General features: G+C 36.9%; 1 protein-coding gene across 1 annotated transcript in view; it reads right to left on the bottom strand.

Annotated features, from left to right (window-relative positions):
* DNAH11 (dynein axonemal heavy chain 11) overlaps window positions 1-19,339 on the bottom strand; it is a 359,011-nt gene that overhangs the window by 198,340 nt on the left and 141,332 nt on the right. Inside the window, exons 33-37 of the mRNA XM_055347302.2 lie at window positions 16,049-16,205; window positions 15,777-15,922; window positions 12,426-12,542; window positions 5,432-5,570; window positions 837-929 (exon numbers count right to left, since the gene is read on the bottom strand). Coding sequence (XP_055203277.1) covers window positions 837-929; window positions 5,432-5,570; window positions 12,426-12,542; window positions 15,777-15,922; window positions 16,049-16,205 — 652 coding nt within the window. The remainder of the gene's footprint in view (window positions 1-836; window positions 930-5,431; window positions 5,571-12,425; window positions 12,543-15,776; window positions 15,923-16,048; window positions 16,206-19,339) is intronic.

Here is a 19,339-nt window from a genome sequence, read left to right as displayed (position 1 = left end):
ATTGGATCATCAAGGGGGTGGATTTCCTCCTTGCTGTTCTCATGAGATCCGATGGTTTAAAAGTGTGTGGCACTTTCCCCTTCATTCTCTCTCTCTCCTGCCACCATGTGAGGAAGGTCCGTGCTTCCCCCTTGCCTTCCTCCATGATTGTCAGTTTCCTGAGTTCTCCCAGTCATGCTTCCTGTTAAGCCTGTAGAACTGTGAGTCAGTTAAACCTCTTTATAAATTTCCCAGTCTCAAGTAGTTCTTTGTAACAGTGTGAAAATAGACTGATAACACATATCCATTGCTCTCGTTACTTAAGGGAAAAATTCATGAAGTGTTGTTATCGTTTCTCCCCAGGAAGGAGAGCAGAACATTTCTCTAGTAGCTCTGACCAACCAATCAAGCATTTCATTGGTGTTAGGCACCCACCCTTCCTGTTTCATTCTGCATGTCCATCTTACGTCCCATGAAATGGACGCTCTTTCTCCCATTATGTCTTCACTGACTTTCCAGGATTAATATCCCAATTCAATCAGATTTCTTAAATGTTCCTCAGAGGAAATCAAACAGTGATTACTGAATTATTTGATTATGACTGTCAAAATGCTTTTTGTGGCTATTTCAAAACTACTTGTAAAATCACATTTTCTTTTCCAGATTCATATCTTTGTACTCAAGACCACTTGTGACCTCTTATAAGGAACGCCAATCCTCAAATTTCCTGCATTAACAACAGATGTTATGCTTTTTAAAAGTTGTGCTGTCCATGCCCCACCATCCAGGCATATACTTTCATGTCTGTGAAGCTGGCCAGCTACTCACTCAACAAAATCATATTAGCATTGCAGTACCTGATCTTCGGGTCTATTTTTATCTCCTCGTTTCAGAGATCCAGCCACAACCAAGACAGACTTAATAGCACGAAGTCCCCAATCGTAATGATCCTAAAATCAAAACAGGTTTATTTTCTCAAAAATTGTATGAGGGAAGAAGATTCTCATTCCAGAGGTAAGAGCTGAAAGTTTTAAAAAGGAGTCAGATAAATACACACTTTAATGATTCAAAATACTATTTTCTTCTGCTCTTTGAAACTGTGAAAATCATCTCCCTGTAGTGTCGTCCTGTTTCTTTCACTTTTTTTTTTTGCCTCTGTCAGCAAGTCTCTTCTTTCCATAGCACTTAACTGCAGTATTTGCCTAAGGCTCCATCCACCTCCCTTGCTGTACTCTCTCAATAGACCTGCTAACTCAGTAGCTCAGCAAATTCCATGTTTTCACCTCCAACCAGAAGCACATTTCTCCACATGTGCTGGTTTCATCAAGGGCCCTGGTATTCTACTTCTCCCCAGACTTCGATCCCTAATGGCCCCAATTACTCCACCTCTTAATCAGACACTTCTGCCTAGATGCCAGCACATAATATAATAAAAACCATGTCATTAAAATTCAATTATCTTTTTTTGAGACTACAACATTATCCCTAATGAAGACTCCTCCCACAGGGTCTGAGCTCTTAGAGGATCTCAGAATATTACTTCCGAGATTGGATACAATTGCAACTCCATGCTCCCTGGGTCCAATTACATTTTTTCTTCTGGCTTTTTCTCATGATAAACTTATTTCCCATATATTCACTGTCTTCTTGGGGCTAGCACATTGCATGGCACAGGGTAGGTGCTCAGTAAAGGTATTCCTAACAAACTAACTGCTTACACGGGACTGGCCTTCTCTCTTTCGCCGTCCAGCTACAACCCACACAGTAACAACCCATCTCTCAAATGTCTCTCAGCTGTGTCTATGGGAAAGACACTTTAACTCCCAGAGCCTCAGAATCATCATCTATAAAAAGGCAGATAAAAGCACCCACCTACTTTATAAGTGGTTGTAGGAGTAAAGTGAATTAATATGAGTACAAATTTTTTGTGGGTAGTAAAACAATATTACATTACAAATATCCCATTTACTCCATTAGTGGATAATAAAATCAATTTAGTAGGTCTCGATCACCATTTTTGTCTGTAATAAAAGGGAACAAAATGAAAAACACTGCAGTGTGATGCAAATAAGAGCAAAAAGTGGCTGAGTGTGGTGGCTCATGCCTGTCATCTCAGCACTTTGGAAGGCTGAGGCGGGCAGATTGCTTCAGCCCAGGAGTTTTAGACCAGCCTGGGCAACAGGCGGAAACCCCACCCCTGCAAAAAAATACAAAAATTAGCTGGGCGTGAAGGTGCATGCCTAGAGTCTCATTTACTTAGGAGGCTGAGATGGAAAGATTGCTTGAGCCAGGAAGGTCGAGGCTGTGGTGAGCTATGATCTCATTACTGTACTCCAGCCTGGGTAACAAAGTGAGGCGCTGTCTCAAAAAAAAAAAAAACTAAAAAGTGTTTGGTGAAATTTTTGGTTCAGTTGTACATGTGTGTATGCATTGAGTATACAGAAGAAGTATTTTTACTGTGGGCCATGGAAAAGATCATTTGAAAGCCACTGATGGAGTAGGCTGAGGCTTGAAGAGGAAAGGGAGGGGAAAGAACCAGAGGTTTTGTTGTTGTTGTTGTTGTTTTTTAAGTTTCGGGACACATGTGCAGAATGTGCACATTTGTTACATAGGTATACATGTACCATGGTGGTTTGCTGTACCCATCAACCTGTTATCTACATTAGGTATTTCTTCTAATGCTATCCCTCCCCTAGCCCTCCACCCCCAACAGGCTTCAGTGTGTGATGTTCCCCTCCTTGTGCCCATATGTTCTCATTGTTCAACTCCTACTTACGAGTGAGAATATGTGGTGTTTGGTTTCCTATTCCTGTATTAGTTTGCTGAGAATTATGGTTTCCATCCTCATCCATGTCCCTGCAAAGGACATGAACTCATCCTTTTTTATGGCTGCATAGTATTCCATGGTGTATATGTACCATATTTTCTTTATCCAGTCTATCATTGATGGGCATTTGGGTTGGTTCCAAGTCTTTGCTACTGTAAATAGTGCTGCAGTAAACATATGTGTGCATGTGTCTTTATAGTAGAATGATTTATAATTCTTTGGGTATATACCTAGAAAGGGGATTGCTGGGTCAAATGGTGTTTCTGAGAATAAGAACTTTGAGGGCAACAATGGGAGGTGGCTAAGTTATTGCAGTAACAATAAAAGGAGTGGATGCAGAAGAAATTTTGGACCACAGATTTCAGAGGACTTGGTGTCTCTGCTAAACATTTAAACAATGCAAATTGCTAAAAGTATCTTCACCATTTTCATTATATCATTCCATTGGTCAAAAATGTCTGCTGATTCTTTTCCCAAACCCATTTCTGTAGCACAGAAAGTTATCCTTGAATTGTGTTCCTAACCCAGCTCTTCTGTCCTGGACAGATTTCTTTTTGCTCATTTGTGACACTTCTGAGTTAGCAAACTCTTTCCTTCTTTGTTCTACCTGTACTCCCAACACCTTCCTCTTGTAATTGGCTACAGGTGTGTTCTAGACAGAATTAGAACTGAAGTCAAATCTTGCCCTTATCCCTTGTTAGCTACATGGACTTGGGACAGGTTGTTTTGCTCAGTTTTCTCATATGTAAAACAGGGCTAATAAAATCAAATTTGTAAACTTCTTTTGACAGTTTTGTAACATAACACATAGTACTCATTCAATAAATATTGGTTCCTTTCTTCCTTGAAAACTCTGATAATCTTTTCATTCTCCATTGTCTCCCAATTTTTATGTCATGTAAACTGAATTACCTAAATTCTTCAAAGTCAGAAATCTGGGTGTTTGTTTCATTTGTTTTGAATCTTACCCATTCAACATGGTCAGCAAAAAGCACATTATTAGTTATACTAGATGCTAATTAAATGTTTAAATATTACTACTGACAATAGCTATAGTTGAAACTCCACATTCCCTGGGCTCTATTACATTTTTTCTTCTGACTTTTTACCATGATAAAATTAAAATAGGCTCATTAAAAAAAAGATTTTAAGAATAAGGAAAAAAATAAAAATACCCATAATCTTGCTATCCAGAGACAACTGTTAAAAATTATGATTCCACCCATCCAATGTAAATTCACAGTTACTAAAAGGACAACATAAATCACTCTCATATTCCATATTTTGCCCTAACAATGAGCAAGTTAAAATAAATACGTGGCAGTAAGGTAACTGTGTGGTTGCAACCATGTATTTTGATACTTTGATTTTGACTACAGAGTAATGTCACCAGTAATTAATGAACTGTTATCAAAAGACCAAAAGTCAAAAATGATCATATGGCTGAATTTTAAAATATTGATGCTGATATATATGTAATTTCTGTGGCTTATCAGCAACTTCAATAAATCTTCAAGAAGCTTATGATCGGAGAGTAGAGAGTATGTAAATCTGACCCATTTTAGAGACAAGGAAATTGTAGAGCACAAATTTAAAAGAAAAAAAACCAGTTAACCCTACCTTTAAATAAACAATTACCAATAAATGAGAATAATTTTAACATTCCTTGAGAAACTCTTCAGAAAATTAGCCTTATCTTACTCTTATGAACACTCCTGCCCTATCTTATTAGAAAATAATATTTTCATGAAGAAAGGGAGGCAACATAAAATTCCATTTATGATTACAAAATTGACAAAGAAAATCACACAGCTCGTTGATTTAAAAAAGTATTAATACAAATAAAATATCAGAACTAAAATATCTCAAAATTTCAGAAAAAAATAAAAATTATAAAATAAGTTTTTCGAATTTTATAGAAAATATAAAAATATTTCTAACGTCAAATGAAATGGCAGTTTTAGTTTTTAAAGGAATCTCCATTTGATCTAGCAATTCCACTACTGGGTATCTGCCCAGAGGAAAAGTAGTCATTATATGAAAAAGACACTTGAACATGCCTATTTATAGAAGCACAATTTGCAATTGCAAAAATATGGACTAGCCTAAATGTCCATCAGCCAATGAGTGGATAAAGAAACTGTGGTATATATACACCATGGAATATTACTCAGTCATAAAAAGGCATGAAATAATGGCATTTGCAGCAACCTGGATGGAGGTGGAGACCATTATTCTGAGTAAAGTAACTCAGGAATGGAAAGCCAAATAGCGTATGTTCTCACTTATAAGTGGGAGCTAAGCTATGAGGATGCAAAGGCATAAGAATGATACAATGGCCTACAGGGACTTGGGAGAAAAGGTGGGAGGTGGGTGAGGGATAAAAGACTACACACTGGGTACAGTGTACACTCCTCAGGTGCACCAAGATCTCAAAAATTACCACTAAAGAACTTATCCATGTAACCAAAAAACACCTGTTCCCCCAAACTATTGAATTTTTTTTAAGTACAAAAAAATTTTAATGTCTAATGTAATTTTAATGATAAATTACCTAAAATCCATACTTCAAAAGCTTTTTCAATGGTATGTAAAAACAAGAAAACGTAACAAATGATCCCTCACCTGCTTGGAGAGTAGCTCCTTGCAAAGCGTGTACAACGTAATGAACTTTCGCGCTAATGAGCGCGCATCCACAAAACCTTCAGCAACTAACAAGATTTCACAGATTAGCTCAATGTCAGGGGCCACCATGGCACAGGGTCTAAAAAGTAAATATGAATTTTAGTTTTAAAATGTGACAAGGTGATAAGTACAAATTGCTGAAATCAAGTGATTATTTCGTACCAACATTTTAACCATTCCTAAGCAGATCATAATTATGTCTGTCAATCACAGCTAATAAGACCCTTCAGTTCAACTAAAAAAATGTCCACTCATTACTGGACACAAAAAATGATAGAAAGTCTGGAATGGCAGAAGCACAGGTGTAGGAGTTCAAAGAAAATCCATGAATACATTCTGTAAACTTCTGGTGTAAGTTGTCACTGCAGAAAGAGGAATAACGATGTTTTGAGCAAGGGGCGAGGCTTTACCTGTGGTTAATGGTGTGCTGGTTAATGTTTTCACAACCGGCTGTCTAGAAAATAGCATTTGCTTATTTCCATAGAATAAATCCTTCCACCATGGCTGATTCCAGGATACCAACACAATACCACTAAATGTGGAGCTGAGAAGTATACCACCATACGGACAAAATAGAAAGAAATAACCTCAAGAGCATAAATACCAGTAAAATAAGTAATTATAAAGTGACCAGTTTGGGGTGTTTATCACCTTTGTTTTTAATACAACTTATTGAATCAAAAGTTGATATAATTTAGTTTTCATTAAACTAAAGAACCAACTCAGAACATTCATGAAAACTTAACCATCAGCTACTGAGAGCTTGTGCCAGCCACTGCCAGCACACCACTGCCTAGGACCAACTGGGATAGACTTTTAAAGGGGACATTTAGAAAAACATAGCTTCAAATCCCCTTTCTTTTGGAGAGGGACTTCCAAAAAGTCCCTCTCCAAAGACAACTGCTATTCACAGCAACGTTTGAAAAAATTCCACTCAACTGAAGTCAAGTACAAAGAAGGAAGAGTAAATAAATAAGCTCATTATTTTAGACTTCTTAAAGTATACATTCCAATAATACCTACCTGTTTTTGTAAATATAATTGTAGTCCACTTCATGCATACCTGATTTTCATCCTAAACATCTAACCTTAAAGTATCTTTGGATCTAGGTTATTCTATATCTCTTCTAGCTAAACTAACCCCATATTTTTTCACACAGTTATTACTCTTCACGTGACACCAGAAGATGAAGAGTAAATGGAGAGAGCAAAGACTAGCATGTCTACGTATTTTATATCTACATTAATATAGACAACTAATTTATACTGAGTACTTCATACCATATTGGGTGCTACAATCTTTTTATGCACTCTCTCACTTAATCCCCACAACACTATGAGGTACCCACTCCTCTTATCTTCATTTTACAGAGAGGCAAACTGATGTTCCCAGAAGTTCAAGCACATGCTGTAGGCCTCATGGTTGGTGAGTGGTGGAATCAGAATACTCCAAAGGCACAAGCATATGGCCTCCACACATGAGTAATGCCTTCATCACCCATTAAACAAAAGTTATTAAAAAATTCACAAGACAATTTCAAATTTCAAGACCCAAATGAAAGAAAGTACGACATAAATTGGGTCACAAATAGGATACTGGAAATGCACATAGTTTTCAAACAAAGCTATTCTGTAGTTATTACATTGATTTCTAGAATGGTTATTCTCTAGAATTTTTCAAGAAAGTTAGACATTATAAAATTATTATGCTAGAGAAAGCTGTTATGAGGAAAGAAAAACATTCAATACAGGATGTTAGCATAATTGATTAACTATTAGGGAAAATAATTGTTTAAACACTCATTTCATATTACCAACTAAGTTCTCATCAGATTAAATTTAATAAGAACAGTAATACTATAAAAATTAGAAGAAAATACAAATGAAATATGGTTAAATATCCAGATGGATGGACAAGCAAACTTTAAGTTTGAAAGAACGGAAAGAGATCACACTAAAAACTGTAGACGTTCTTAGACTATATGTGAAGTGGAATATTATTTTAAACGCATACTGAATAGTATTGAGCACACATATTGAGCACCCTAAATAAAACCCCAAAATAAAACTGATAATCCTCTAGCTTATCATCGAGGAAATAGGAAGAGAGAGAAGATACAAGTTACCCATGTATCAGGTATGGAATTCAAGACATCACTACAGATAATAAGGGAATATTGGCCACATGAATGTCTTCTTTTGAGAAGTGTCTGTTCATATCCTTTGCCCACTTTTTGATGGTTATTTTTTCCTTCTAAATTTAAGTTCCTTGTAGATTCTGGATATTAGACCTTTGTCAGATGGATAGATGGCAAAAACTTTCTCCCATTCTGTAGGTTGCCTGTTCACTCTGATGACAGTTTCTTTTGCTGTGCAGACACATTTTAGTTTAATTAGATCCCATTTGTCAATTTTGGCTTTTGTTGCAATTGCTTTGGTGTTTTAGTCATGAAGTCTTTGTCCATGCCTATGTCCTGCGTGGTATTGCCTAGGTTTTCTTCTAGGGCTTTTATGGTTTTAGGTTTTATGTTTAAGTCTTTAAGCCATCTTGAGTTAATTTTTGTGTAAGGTGGAAGGAAGGAGTCCAGTTTTTTTTCTGCATATGGCTAGCCAGTTTTACCAGCACCATTTATTAAATACGGAATCCTTTCTCCACTGCTTGTTTTTGTCAGGTTTGTCAAAGATCAGATGGTTGTAGATGTGTGGCATTATTTCTGAGGCCTCTGTTCTGTTCCATTGGTCTATACATCTGTTGTGGTACCAGTACCATGCTGTTTTGGATACTGCAGCCTTGTAGCATAGTTTGAAGTCAGGTAGTGTGATGCCTCCAGCTTTATTCTTTTTGCTTAGAATTGTCTTGGCTATATGGGCTCTTTATTGGGTCCATGTGAAATTTAAAGTAGTTTTTTCCACTTCTGTGAAGAAAGTCATGGTAGCTTGATGGGAATAGCATTGAATCTTTGGATTACTTTGAAGAGTATGGCCATTTTCATGATACTGATTTTTCCCATCCGTGAGCATGGAATGCTTTTCTATTTGTTTGTGTCCTCTCTTATTTCCTTGAGCAGTGGTTTGTAGTTCTCCTTCAAGAGGTCCTTCACATCCCTTATAAATTGTATTCCTAGGTATTTTATTCTCTTTGTAGCAATTGTGAATGGGAGTTCAAACTTATGAAAAAAAGTTCATCATCACTGGTCATTAGAGAAATGGAAATCAAAACCACAATGAGATGCCATCTCACGCCAGTTAAAATGGCAATCATTAAAAAGTCAGGAAAAAACAGATGCTGGCCAGAATGTGGAGAAATAGGAATGCTTTTACACTGTTGGTGGGAGTGTAAAGTGGTTCAACCATTGTGGAAGACAGTGTGGCAATTCCTCAAGGATCTAGAACCAGAAATACCATTTGACCCAGCAATCCCATTAGTGGGCATATATCCAAGGGATTATAAATCATTCTATTATAAAGACGTATGCACGTGTATGTTTAATGCAGCACTATTTACAATAGCAAAGACTTGGAACCAACCCAAATGTTCATCAATGATAGACTGGATGAAGAAAATGTGGCACATATACACCATGGAATACTATGCAGCCATAAAAAGGAATGAGTTCATGTCCTTTACAGGGACATGGATGCAGCTGGAAACTATCATTCTCAGCAAACTAACACAAGAACAGATAACCAAACACCACATGTTCTCACCCATAAGTGGCAGTTGAGCAATGAGAACACATGGACGCAGGGAGGGGAACATCACACACCAGGGCCTGTCAGGTGGTGGGGGGCAAGAGGAGGGAGATTATTAGGACAAATACCTAATGCATGCAGGGCTTAAAACCTAGATGATGGATTGATGGGTGCAGCAAACGACCATTGCACATGTATACCTATGTAACAAACCTGCACATTCTGCACATGTATCCCAGAACTTAAAGCATAATAAAAATAAAACTTAAAAAATAATAATAAGGGAATATTATGAATGATATGGTTTGGCTCTGTGTCCCTACCCAAATCTCATGTTGAATTGTAGTTCAGTGTTGGGGGAGGGACCTGGTGGAAGGTGATTGGATCATGGGAGCAGATTTTCCCCATTCTTCATGAATGGTGGTTTTCATGATGGTGAGTGAGTTCTCATGAGATACGATGGGTTGAAAGTGCGTGGCACTTCCCCACCTCGCACATGTTCTCTCTCCTGGTCCACCTTGTAAGATATGCTTGCTTCCCCTTAGCCTTCTGCCATCAGTGTAAGTTTCCTGAGGCCTCCTAGCCATGCTTCCTGTACAGCCTCTGGAACTTTGAGTCAATTAAACCTCTTTTCTTCATAAATTACCCAATGACAGATAGTTACTTATAGCAGTGTGAGAATGGACTAATACAATGAACCAGTGTGTGCCAATGGATTCAACTGGATAACACCAATAAGTTCCTTAAAAGATTTAAATTACCAAAATCAAATCAATAAAAAAATTAAAAATCAGAAAATCCCTGTATCTATTAAAGAGATTAAATTCATTATTAAAAAGATTCCAATAAAAATCTCTAGGTCCAAATGGCCTAACTGATTAATTCAATCAAATACTTCAGGAGTAAATAATAGCAATTCTACACAAACTCTTAAGCAGGTAGAGAAGAAGACATTTGTCAACTTATTTCATGATGTCAGCACTACTCTGATGCCAAAGCCAGACAAAAATTTTACAAGGACAATGTAGAACAATAACCCTCATGGCATAGATTTTTAAAAATTCCTTAACAAAAGAGTGTCATATTGAATCCAGCAGTACCTATTAATAAAATACCTCCTGACCAAGTGGAGCTTATCCCTGGAATGCAACACCGAAGGACTGTTTAGCATTTGAAAATCAATCAATATAGTTCAGCACATTAACAGAATAAAGGAGAAAACCCATATGAAAACTATAAAACAACAAAGCTTATAAAAGAAAACATAGTTAAAAATTTTTGCAAGCTTGGGCTAAGCAAATTTTCTTGAATAGGATATTAAAAACAAAAACAAATTGATAAATTATATTTCATCACATTTAAAACTTCTATCTTTGATGGATAAAAGAAAATGAAAAGGCAAGCCACAAATTGAGAGAAAAAATATTTGCAATGTATGTATCTAACAAAGGAACTGTATGCAGAATACGGCATTTCACAAAAGATGGTATAGCAATAGACAGTAAGTATGTAAAAGAGGCTCAACATCATTAGCCATCATGGAGATGCAAACTAAACCTATGATGACACACTACTACCTATCTATTAGATTGGCTAAAAATAAAAAAGGCTGACAGTATCCATTTTTGACAAGAATGTGAGCAACTAGAATTCTCATGCATTGATGGTGAGGATGTAAACTTGTAAAATCACTTTGGAAACCAGACTGGCAGATTCTTATAAGTAAAACACACAATTGCCATGTAGACTAGAAATTCCAGCCATAGATATCTGTCCCAAAGAAATAAAAATATATGTTCATGTAAACATTGCACGTGAATGTTCATAGCCGCTTTATTCATAATAGCCCCAAACTGGAAACAGCCCAAGTGTCCATCAACTAGTGAATGGATCAACAAATTGCAGTAGGTCTATATAATAGAATACTAATCAGTGAGAAAGAGGGGCAAACTACTGATACGCTCAACAACTTGGATAAATCTCAAAACCACAATGCTCAAAGAAGCCAGACACAAAAACGTACATATTGTCTGGTTTCATTTACATGAACTCTAGGAATGACAAATTTAATCTATAATCACAGAAGGTACATTATTGGTATGGGAGGCTCACTTCAAAGAGGCAGAAGAGAATTTCTGGGGGTGTGGAAATATTCTGTACTTTGATTGTGGTTATGCTTCCACCAATTGTACACTTGATTGTATTAAATTATACCTGAATGTTTTTACTATCACCTGGTATGGTGATAAACCTTACAATTTTATCTCTAAACCTGATCTCTCTTTCTCTAATAAAACATAAACCATATTTCAATTCTGCAAAATTACAATACAGAGTTTTCTGGAAAACTGAACCAAAAAAATGATACCTGAAAGAAGTTGACTTAAATTATAAGTGAATCATAACTGATACTAGGTATAGCAACACATATTCTCTTATAGACTCCTGCTAAGTGCATACATTGGCAGAGTACTTTTGAAAAGCAGGTCATCAATAAGGATTTTAATCATTCACGTAAGTAATACTACATTTAGAAATCTATTCTGAAATAAGAGTAATTTTTCATGTGAATAGACGTTTACAGCCTGCTACTTCATTATAATAAAAAAAAAAGGAAAAGACAAACCCTACATAACAGACAACAGTGAATGGTTAAGAAATTTATGAACAAGGCATGAGAGGGACTATTTTGAGCTACATAAAATGATATTTCTAAAGGTTTTTTAATAATATGATAAAATATGTCAAAATATTAAATGAAGAGAAGAAAAATCATGCCTACTGTAATATCTTAATCCCACAAAATATAAATTATAAAAGGAGGCTAGAAAACATAACAATCATTATTTCTGGATGGTGATGTAACTTTTTCTTTACTCTTTTCTATATTTTCCATCTGGATGGTGATGTAACTTTTTCTTTACTCTTTTCTATATTTTCCAAACAGTTCATAATTTATGAAAGATTATGTTTATAATAAAAATATGCATTACAAAATAGCTAACAGTAAATATGCAAATATACCATGTAACTTTTAAATACTGATTTTGAGTCCTGGTTTTATCATTCAAAAGGGTTAATTTATCATGGTGAAAGTTCTGTCTATAAAAGGAGCCCAAGGAAATCATATAGGATTTTCCTTAGGAATTTTCAAGTAAAAGCAAATCACTTAACAGTGCAAACCAACAACATTAGGTGGCATGAGTGCACCAGATGCTAAGCCACAAAGCATAACACTTGCCTGAAAAGAGCTTTGAGATTTTCCGGTAATTCGGTTCGACCAGCATAACCCGGGTTCATAGTAATAAATATTCCAACTGATGGCTTCAGTGTGATAGCTTCCCCAAGAAATACAAATCTACCATAAAAAGAATGTTGATGAAATTAAATGTGTTCATTGAATATGAATGCACATTGACAAATGCAAACCACTGCAAAATGCAAATTATTAGGAAGCTGTTTATTCTGTGTAATTTTCTTTAAAATTCATAAGCCCATACATATTTTGAATATGTTTTGAAGCATATTTATTAAAAATACCCTCCCTTTTCCTGGAGGAATTATAAAAATGGGAAGTATTCTTTTTTATTTTAGCATAGCCTTAGTATCCTAGAATGTGAAAATAAAGACTTGATTATTTTACCATTTAATGGAAGGAGGTGATGGCATTTTTACCTTCAACATGGGCTGCAATTCCTTGAATGGGATGCTGCATAGACAGAGAATGCCCATACTAAGAGGAGAAAGGGACGTCCTGTTCAGTCTTAAGTTTTGTCTATTTCTTCAACTTCTCTTCCTCTTTCCCTCCATACCTTTCATTGACTCAAGAAAAATCTATTAAATATCACTGAAAGGTACAATAGCTCTGGAGCCAGACTGTGAGTATTCAGATACCAGGCATATCCCTTAGGGCAAGTTAATTATCCTATGTTCCAATTCCCTCATCTAGTAAAAATAATAATCCTATTACCAACCTTATTGGATTATGCAAGGATTTAAAAGGGATTATAAATATAAATGGGTAAAAGTATAATGCCTAGAACATGGAAAATACTCAAGAGATGTTAGCTATGACTAATGCTATTACTGTCACTTAAAGGCACTGGAGAAACAGTGAAAGATTTGCATTGGAGAAATAGTGAAAGATTTTCAGAAAGATTTGTGAGGACCCAAGTGGGTTGCTGCTGGCCAGGGCAATGAATGGTAATGTGCTATGGGAGCCATATTGAGACAGGTAGAGGGAAACTTTCAAATGAGGGTAAACAAGACAAAATATAAGGCTGATCTCTTGCATTGCTGAGAGGGGAGGGCTGCAGCAGTTAAGGAGCTGGGTCTGCATCATGAATGAGAAAACATAGAAAGAAACCACAGTGTTTAGGACTAAGGGTGCTTTAGATACTAGGTAATTAGGAGCAGGTGGATTTTGTATAGTCAAGATAAAAATGGAGAAAACTTCATTTCCCAGAATGTCAGGCTAGGGAAGGCAGACAGGCTGGCAGGGCCGCTCACACGCAGAGCGGTGGCTCTTGCCACAGAATAACTGCCTCCTCTCCCATTGTACACAGGAGGGACAGCCACAGTCAAAGGTGTGGACCTCCATAGGGTAGAGCTGGCAAGGCACTAGAAAGCTTTGTAATTGAGGCATGGTCCCATCTCTTAAATCTTCATGTGTAAAGAGAATTTAATAAGCTCATGAAATCAAGAAGGAGCAGAGCTGTCTGCATATGGGCTAAAATAAGATGAAGAGAGCAGACCTACAGACATTCAGACAAGAGGAGACTACCAAGGAGTATTCTCGGCAATTTTCAGAAATCAGTACATGGATCAGTTACATAAATCTCCATAAGAAAGGATGACCTCAAATGACATCTGGGTTACAGCAAATAAAAAGATTTTGACTAAAAGCTAGATAAAACATAGCTGGAGATCTAAGAACAAATAACTGAGCTTCTCTATCATGGCCTTAGAGATGGGACAGGTCAGGAAGCAGACACCTGAACACATAAAACTGGGACCCAAGGCCCACGTGGCAGAAGGACTGAGAGATTTTCTAGAATGTAGAAATATCCAGATGTATCTCCTGATAACCTGGAAACTTCTACAACAGGTACACAGTCCAAGAGGCTAGATAATCCTTGGGAGATTGAAAATGTTCCTATGGACAAGCTAGCTGAGAAAAATATTCTAAAAACTAAGGGGGCACAAGTGGACCAGATAAATAAGATTGCCCTGTTGATAAAAATGTTACGAAGAGAACCAGAATTGTGCTGCATACTATACTAATTTATCTCTCAAATTAAGCTATCAAACGTAAGTGCCAGCTGTGTTTTGCTTTTTGGAATGTGGCATTGTGTTGAGAAGCATTCAGATTTCGAATATAATTTGAAAGGTCTTGGCCCAAGTTACTGGAAGAACACGAAGGTATAACCTATTGGGATGAGACAACTAGCAAAGAAGGAGATGGTGGAAGGACTAAGATTTTGATTTTGGATATATTAAATATGAGAAGCCTGGGAGACCTCCAGTAGAGTCTTGGGATGCCCCAGGCAGTTGTTTAGGTCAGTCCAGAGATGAGGAGAGAGGAAGCCTGGGCACCTACCTGGTAGTCAGCAGCATAGAGAGAGTTTTTTTTAAAGCCCTGGGACTAGTTGAAATCAACAAGGGGAGAAAATATAGAGAAAGTAAATCCAAAGACCGGGGCCTGTGATGCCTAACATGAGTTGGCCAGGAAATAATAACAATAAAACGTAATAGCAAACACGGATATAGTGCTTACTATGTGGTAGGCATTTTTCCAGGTACTTTGCATTTAATCATCACAGTAGTCTATAAGGCAGGTACTCTTCTTTCCCCCATTTTATAGATGAGAAGAAACCAGCAGTGAAGCGCTGTGAGGGGAGAGAGATGCAGAAGAGGTGTTGTCCTCAACCCACGTGAAGAAAGTACATCACGCAGTGGAGAATAACCAACTGCATCAGATGCTGCCAGAGGTCAAGAAAGATGAGGACTGAGAATTGATCAATGGAATGAGCATCTTAGAAGTCTTTTGGGTTTTTTGGAGAAAGGGTCTTGCTCTGTCTCCTAGGCTGGAGCACGGTGGCACGAACACAACTCACTGCAGCCTTGACCTCCTGGGCTCAAGCAATCCTCTTGCCTCAGCCTCAAAAATAACTGGGACTAGAGGCACTTGCCACCATGCCTGGCTAATTTTTAAAATTTATTTATTTTGTAGACACCAGGTCTCGCTATATTGCCCAATCTGGTGTTGAACTTCTGGGCTCAAACAATCCTCTCGCCTCAAACTCCCAAAGTGCCGGGATCACAAGCATGAGTCACTGTGTCTGGCCAATCCTAGAAGTTGTTTGTTTTTTAAGTGATTAAAGTAATGTAATATACATGTGTTGTACTTGACACTTAGAAACCACTAATAAAAATGGGAGACTATTCAAAATAATTCCCCCAAATCGACCAGAATCTTCCTTTATCTATTTCGTGAGACAGGGAGAGGTAGCAATAGACAGTGAAGGGGAGGTTACCTGCATTATTCCATGTTTTTCTATTTGTAACAAGAGATAGCCTGCATGCCACTCACCTCTTCTTCCTGTTTCTGATGGCATCATGAATCATTTTCACTTGTACTGCCACCACTGACAGAACTTCCACAGAGATTCGGTTGAACTCATCAAAGCAGCCCCAAGCTCCTGTCTGCACCAATCCCTTATAGATATTTCCTACGGACTAAATGATAAAGTGAGGCACTCAGAATTTAACAGAAGGGGTTTTTATGCTATTATATTGAACAATTCCCAATCAGGAATAATGTTAGAGAATACAGTTTTACACATTATTCTCTTACTAACTTACTTTGTAGTCCATTTGCTCTGAACAGTTGAATACATAAACCATCATGCCAAGGGCACGTCCTAGGTCTTTGGTGGTCTCTGTTTTCCCGGTACCAGCTGGGCCAGCAGGAGCCCCACTCATGGTTAGATGAAGTGATTGAGTTAAGGTAATATAACACCTTTAAGCAATAGAAAACACAAATATCACAGTCTAATATGAGATTTTCATAAAACATCAGAGGCAATACATTAGAAAAAAAGTTTAAGAAGCTCTAGAATGTGATAGTAGCATAAAATACTGATATACTTCTGATTTGTTCATGGCAATAATGAATCAGAATATTTTCTATCACATTTATTTTTAGGCTAGCTGTCTAAAAATACTAGAAAAGAATGTATTTCTTTGTTTATTGATCTCATTTCCTAAGAGCTGTGTATTTGAATACAAGTAACACTTGATTTGTAACACTATTAAATTTCTGATATTTCTAAGTAAATATATTAATATGGCAGACAACATCCAAGCTATTGTTTATAAAGGAAAAGTAGAAGAGAAGTCTTAGATGATGAATGAATTAAACATTGGCTGTATTAAACTGCTACTTAATACATTAAGAGATATGTAATTTCTATAAATACATAGTATACAAATAACATATACCTATTTCAATATACAAAGCAAAAATAAAAGGGCAATTTACTGTATTTAAATATATTTTACAAATTCCTTTGGAATGTGTTGCTACATCCACTTAGATTACCATAATACTTATTTTTGCAGCAAAGACTCAGAAGTTCTTAGAAAATCATGAAACAAGAATACCTAATAAAAGAAGACAAAACAAATAGCAAGGACATCAAATGGCTGTATTCTTTATTTGGAGTTTCCTCAGATTTATAAATTGTTTTTCTCTTAGTACAGACAGCAGGTCTAGTGAATGATATACACATGGAGGTCAGGAGACGAGAGACTAATGTCCCCTTTGCCAATCATCAGATGCTAATCTTAAATAAGTCTTTTGACATCAACACACCTCAGTTTTCTCCTCTATTAAATGAGGTTAATTGTAGGAATATATTCAGAAGGCCAAAGGTAAATGCCTTACAAAATTGAAAGTACTATGCAAATAGAAGTGATTAATTATGAAAACAGAAAGTGTTTCTGCGTTTTATATCCATTGAATGTTTAAGTGTATCTTACAATGAATGAGTGAAAAGGCTCCCAGACTAGGAATCAGAGTACTTTTTGTAGGAGAGATTTTCGCCTCGTAATTTTCTCCAGTGGTTCCAAGTTTTGGGTATGCATACGGCTGCCAGTGTTTAGAGACTACATTTCCTGCCTTCCTTCCAGTCAGGAGTTGCCAAGTGACCAAACTCCAACCAATGGTATATGTGCAGAAATGATGAGTGCCATTCCTACAACACTTCCTTGGAGATATTTGACCTGGACTCTCTTTTTTCCCCTTTCACTGGCTAAAACACATGTGGAAACCATGTTTAGCATGTCAGCCACCTGCCAGCCTGTACCTCCGCACTGTGAGATACCCGCTTCTGTGTTATTTCAGCCATTGTCTTTTGTTTGGAATATCTAACAGCAGCTTAACCGGCATCCTTCTAGTCAATACACAGTTGACTTAAGTCTCTGAACCCATCCACATATGGAAGAAGGAGACACTATCTCCCCTGCCTACCTCACAAAGGGATGGTCAGCATCAAATGAAATATAATGGAAGAATTTGAAGGGCATCATTTTGTTAATGTAAACAATTAGTAAATAATTCAAAGAACGAAATGGAAATGGAAACAATTTATCCAACACAATTCACACTATCAAAATGAACATTCATCTTCCTTTCAGCTCCCAAAAAACCCACATAGTGATTCTTCTAATTTCAAAGTTAATAAACTTTAAAATGCCTCTTCCCTTTTTCTCCTATACCCTGGGCCTCCCTTTCCTCCTTCTCTATTGACAATGGCATGCATACAGCAGACTCTTCACATTTGCAGTTTTGACTATTCTCAAGTGACTTCATCAAGCTACAATTTTAATCCCTCTCACTGAAAGCAATGCATAAATTAACTTATGAGGACAGTGAATGCTGACTTTTAATCAGAGACAAGTTAGAAGAACTGAATTAGACATAATTATAGAAACTATACAATACACAAATGTCGCGATTATGAGCAGGTTACTATGTGCAAGAACAATCACAAATGTAGTGGGAGAATCCTACCAGCCTCTCAGGACTACCATAGCAAACCAGCTTTATAGACTTATATTTGAAAGTGTCTACACTTCGGTGACAGTGGATAATTGGGCATGCAGCTATGACCTTGAGGTGTGATTTCTGCTTCATGAATGCCAAAGATTAAATGTGCTGTCTCCCATCAAACAGGTCAGCAGAGATTGGAATACTAACAAAGAAATTCCTGTCAATGTGACATATTCTTACCTCCGCAATATTCTGACTAGGTATGTATTTACTTGGAGTCAAGTGGAAACGAACTATTAATAATAGTAACCTCCTGCCCCCTTGAAATGCTTGAGCCACACTGGCTTTCTTTCTATCCCTGAAACTGGCCAAGTGTCTTCCCACCTTGGAAACTTTGTCCTTGCTCTTGCCTATAACTTTCTGCCCCAGGATCTCTGCATAACTGATTCCTCATCATTTAGGTCCCAGCTCAAGCTCTCCACAATAGTAGGCTCTCCCTTCAAGACAATTTTAAACATATTGATCTTTTTTTATTGTTGTCATAGCATATATCACAGCCTAAAATAATTAATTTATTTGTTTATTGTTTCTCTTTATCCCCACTTACTAGAAAGTAATCTCTGTGACAGCAGGAACCCTGTCTGTTCAACAGTGGAATAGTACTTAGCAGAGCACTTCAGAAGTATTTGTTGAATCATTTAATGAATGCTATGTTCTTCACCTTCCCTTCCTTTCACTGTATGCAGTTCCTCAAATATGAATTTGAACACAGGCAATTCCTAGTTATTTTTACACTTTCAGTAAAGGAATCCTGTGGGGGTGGAGGGAGGTGGTGATAGATCCTGATACCAGAATGTTAGCTGTAGATAACTAGGCAGAATCAAAAATGCTTCCTTGAGCCATATTAATCCACTCATGATTTCATCATTTGTGCATTGGTAGCTTCTGTAATTCTGTTTCTCTAATTCAATTCTCTTCACCTTTTCCTAATTAAAGTCAACATTCCCTATATTACATTATTTCTTAATTTACATACCACTTTCACATAGTTCATTGTTCATCGTTTCCTCTCATTCCTTCCTTTTCATTCTCACACTAGA

The sequence above is a fragment of the Gorilla gorilla genome, chromosome 6, assembly GCF_029281585.2.
Source record: "Gorilla gorilla gorilla isolate KB3781 chromosome 6, NHGRI_mGorGor1-v2.1_pri, whole genome shotgun sequence".
Lineage (NCBI taxonomy): Eukaryota > Metazoa > Chordata > Mammalia > Primates > Hominidae > Gorilla > Gorilla gorilla.
Note: the sequence above shows the minus strand (reverse complement) of the source record. Positions and strands in the feature narration are given on the sequence as shown.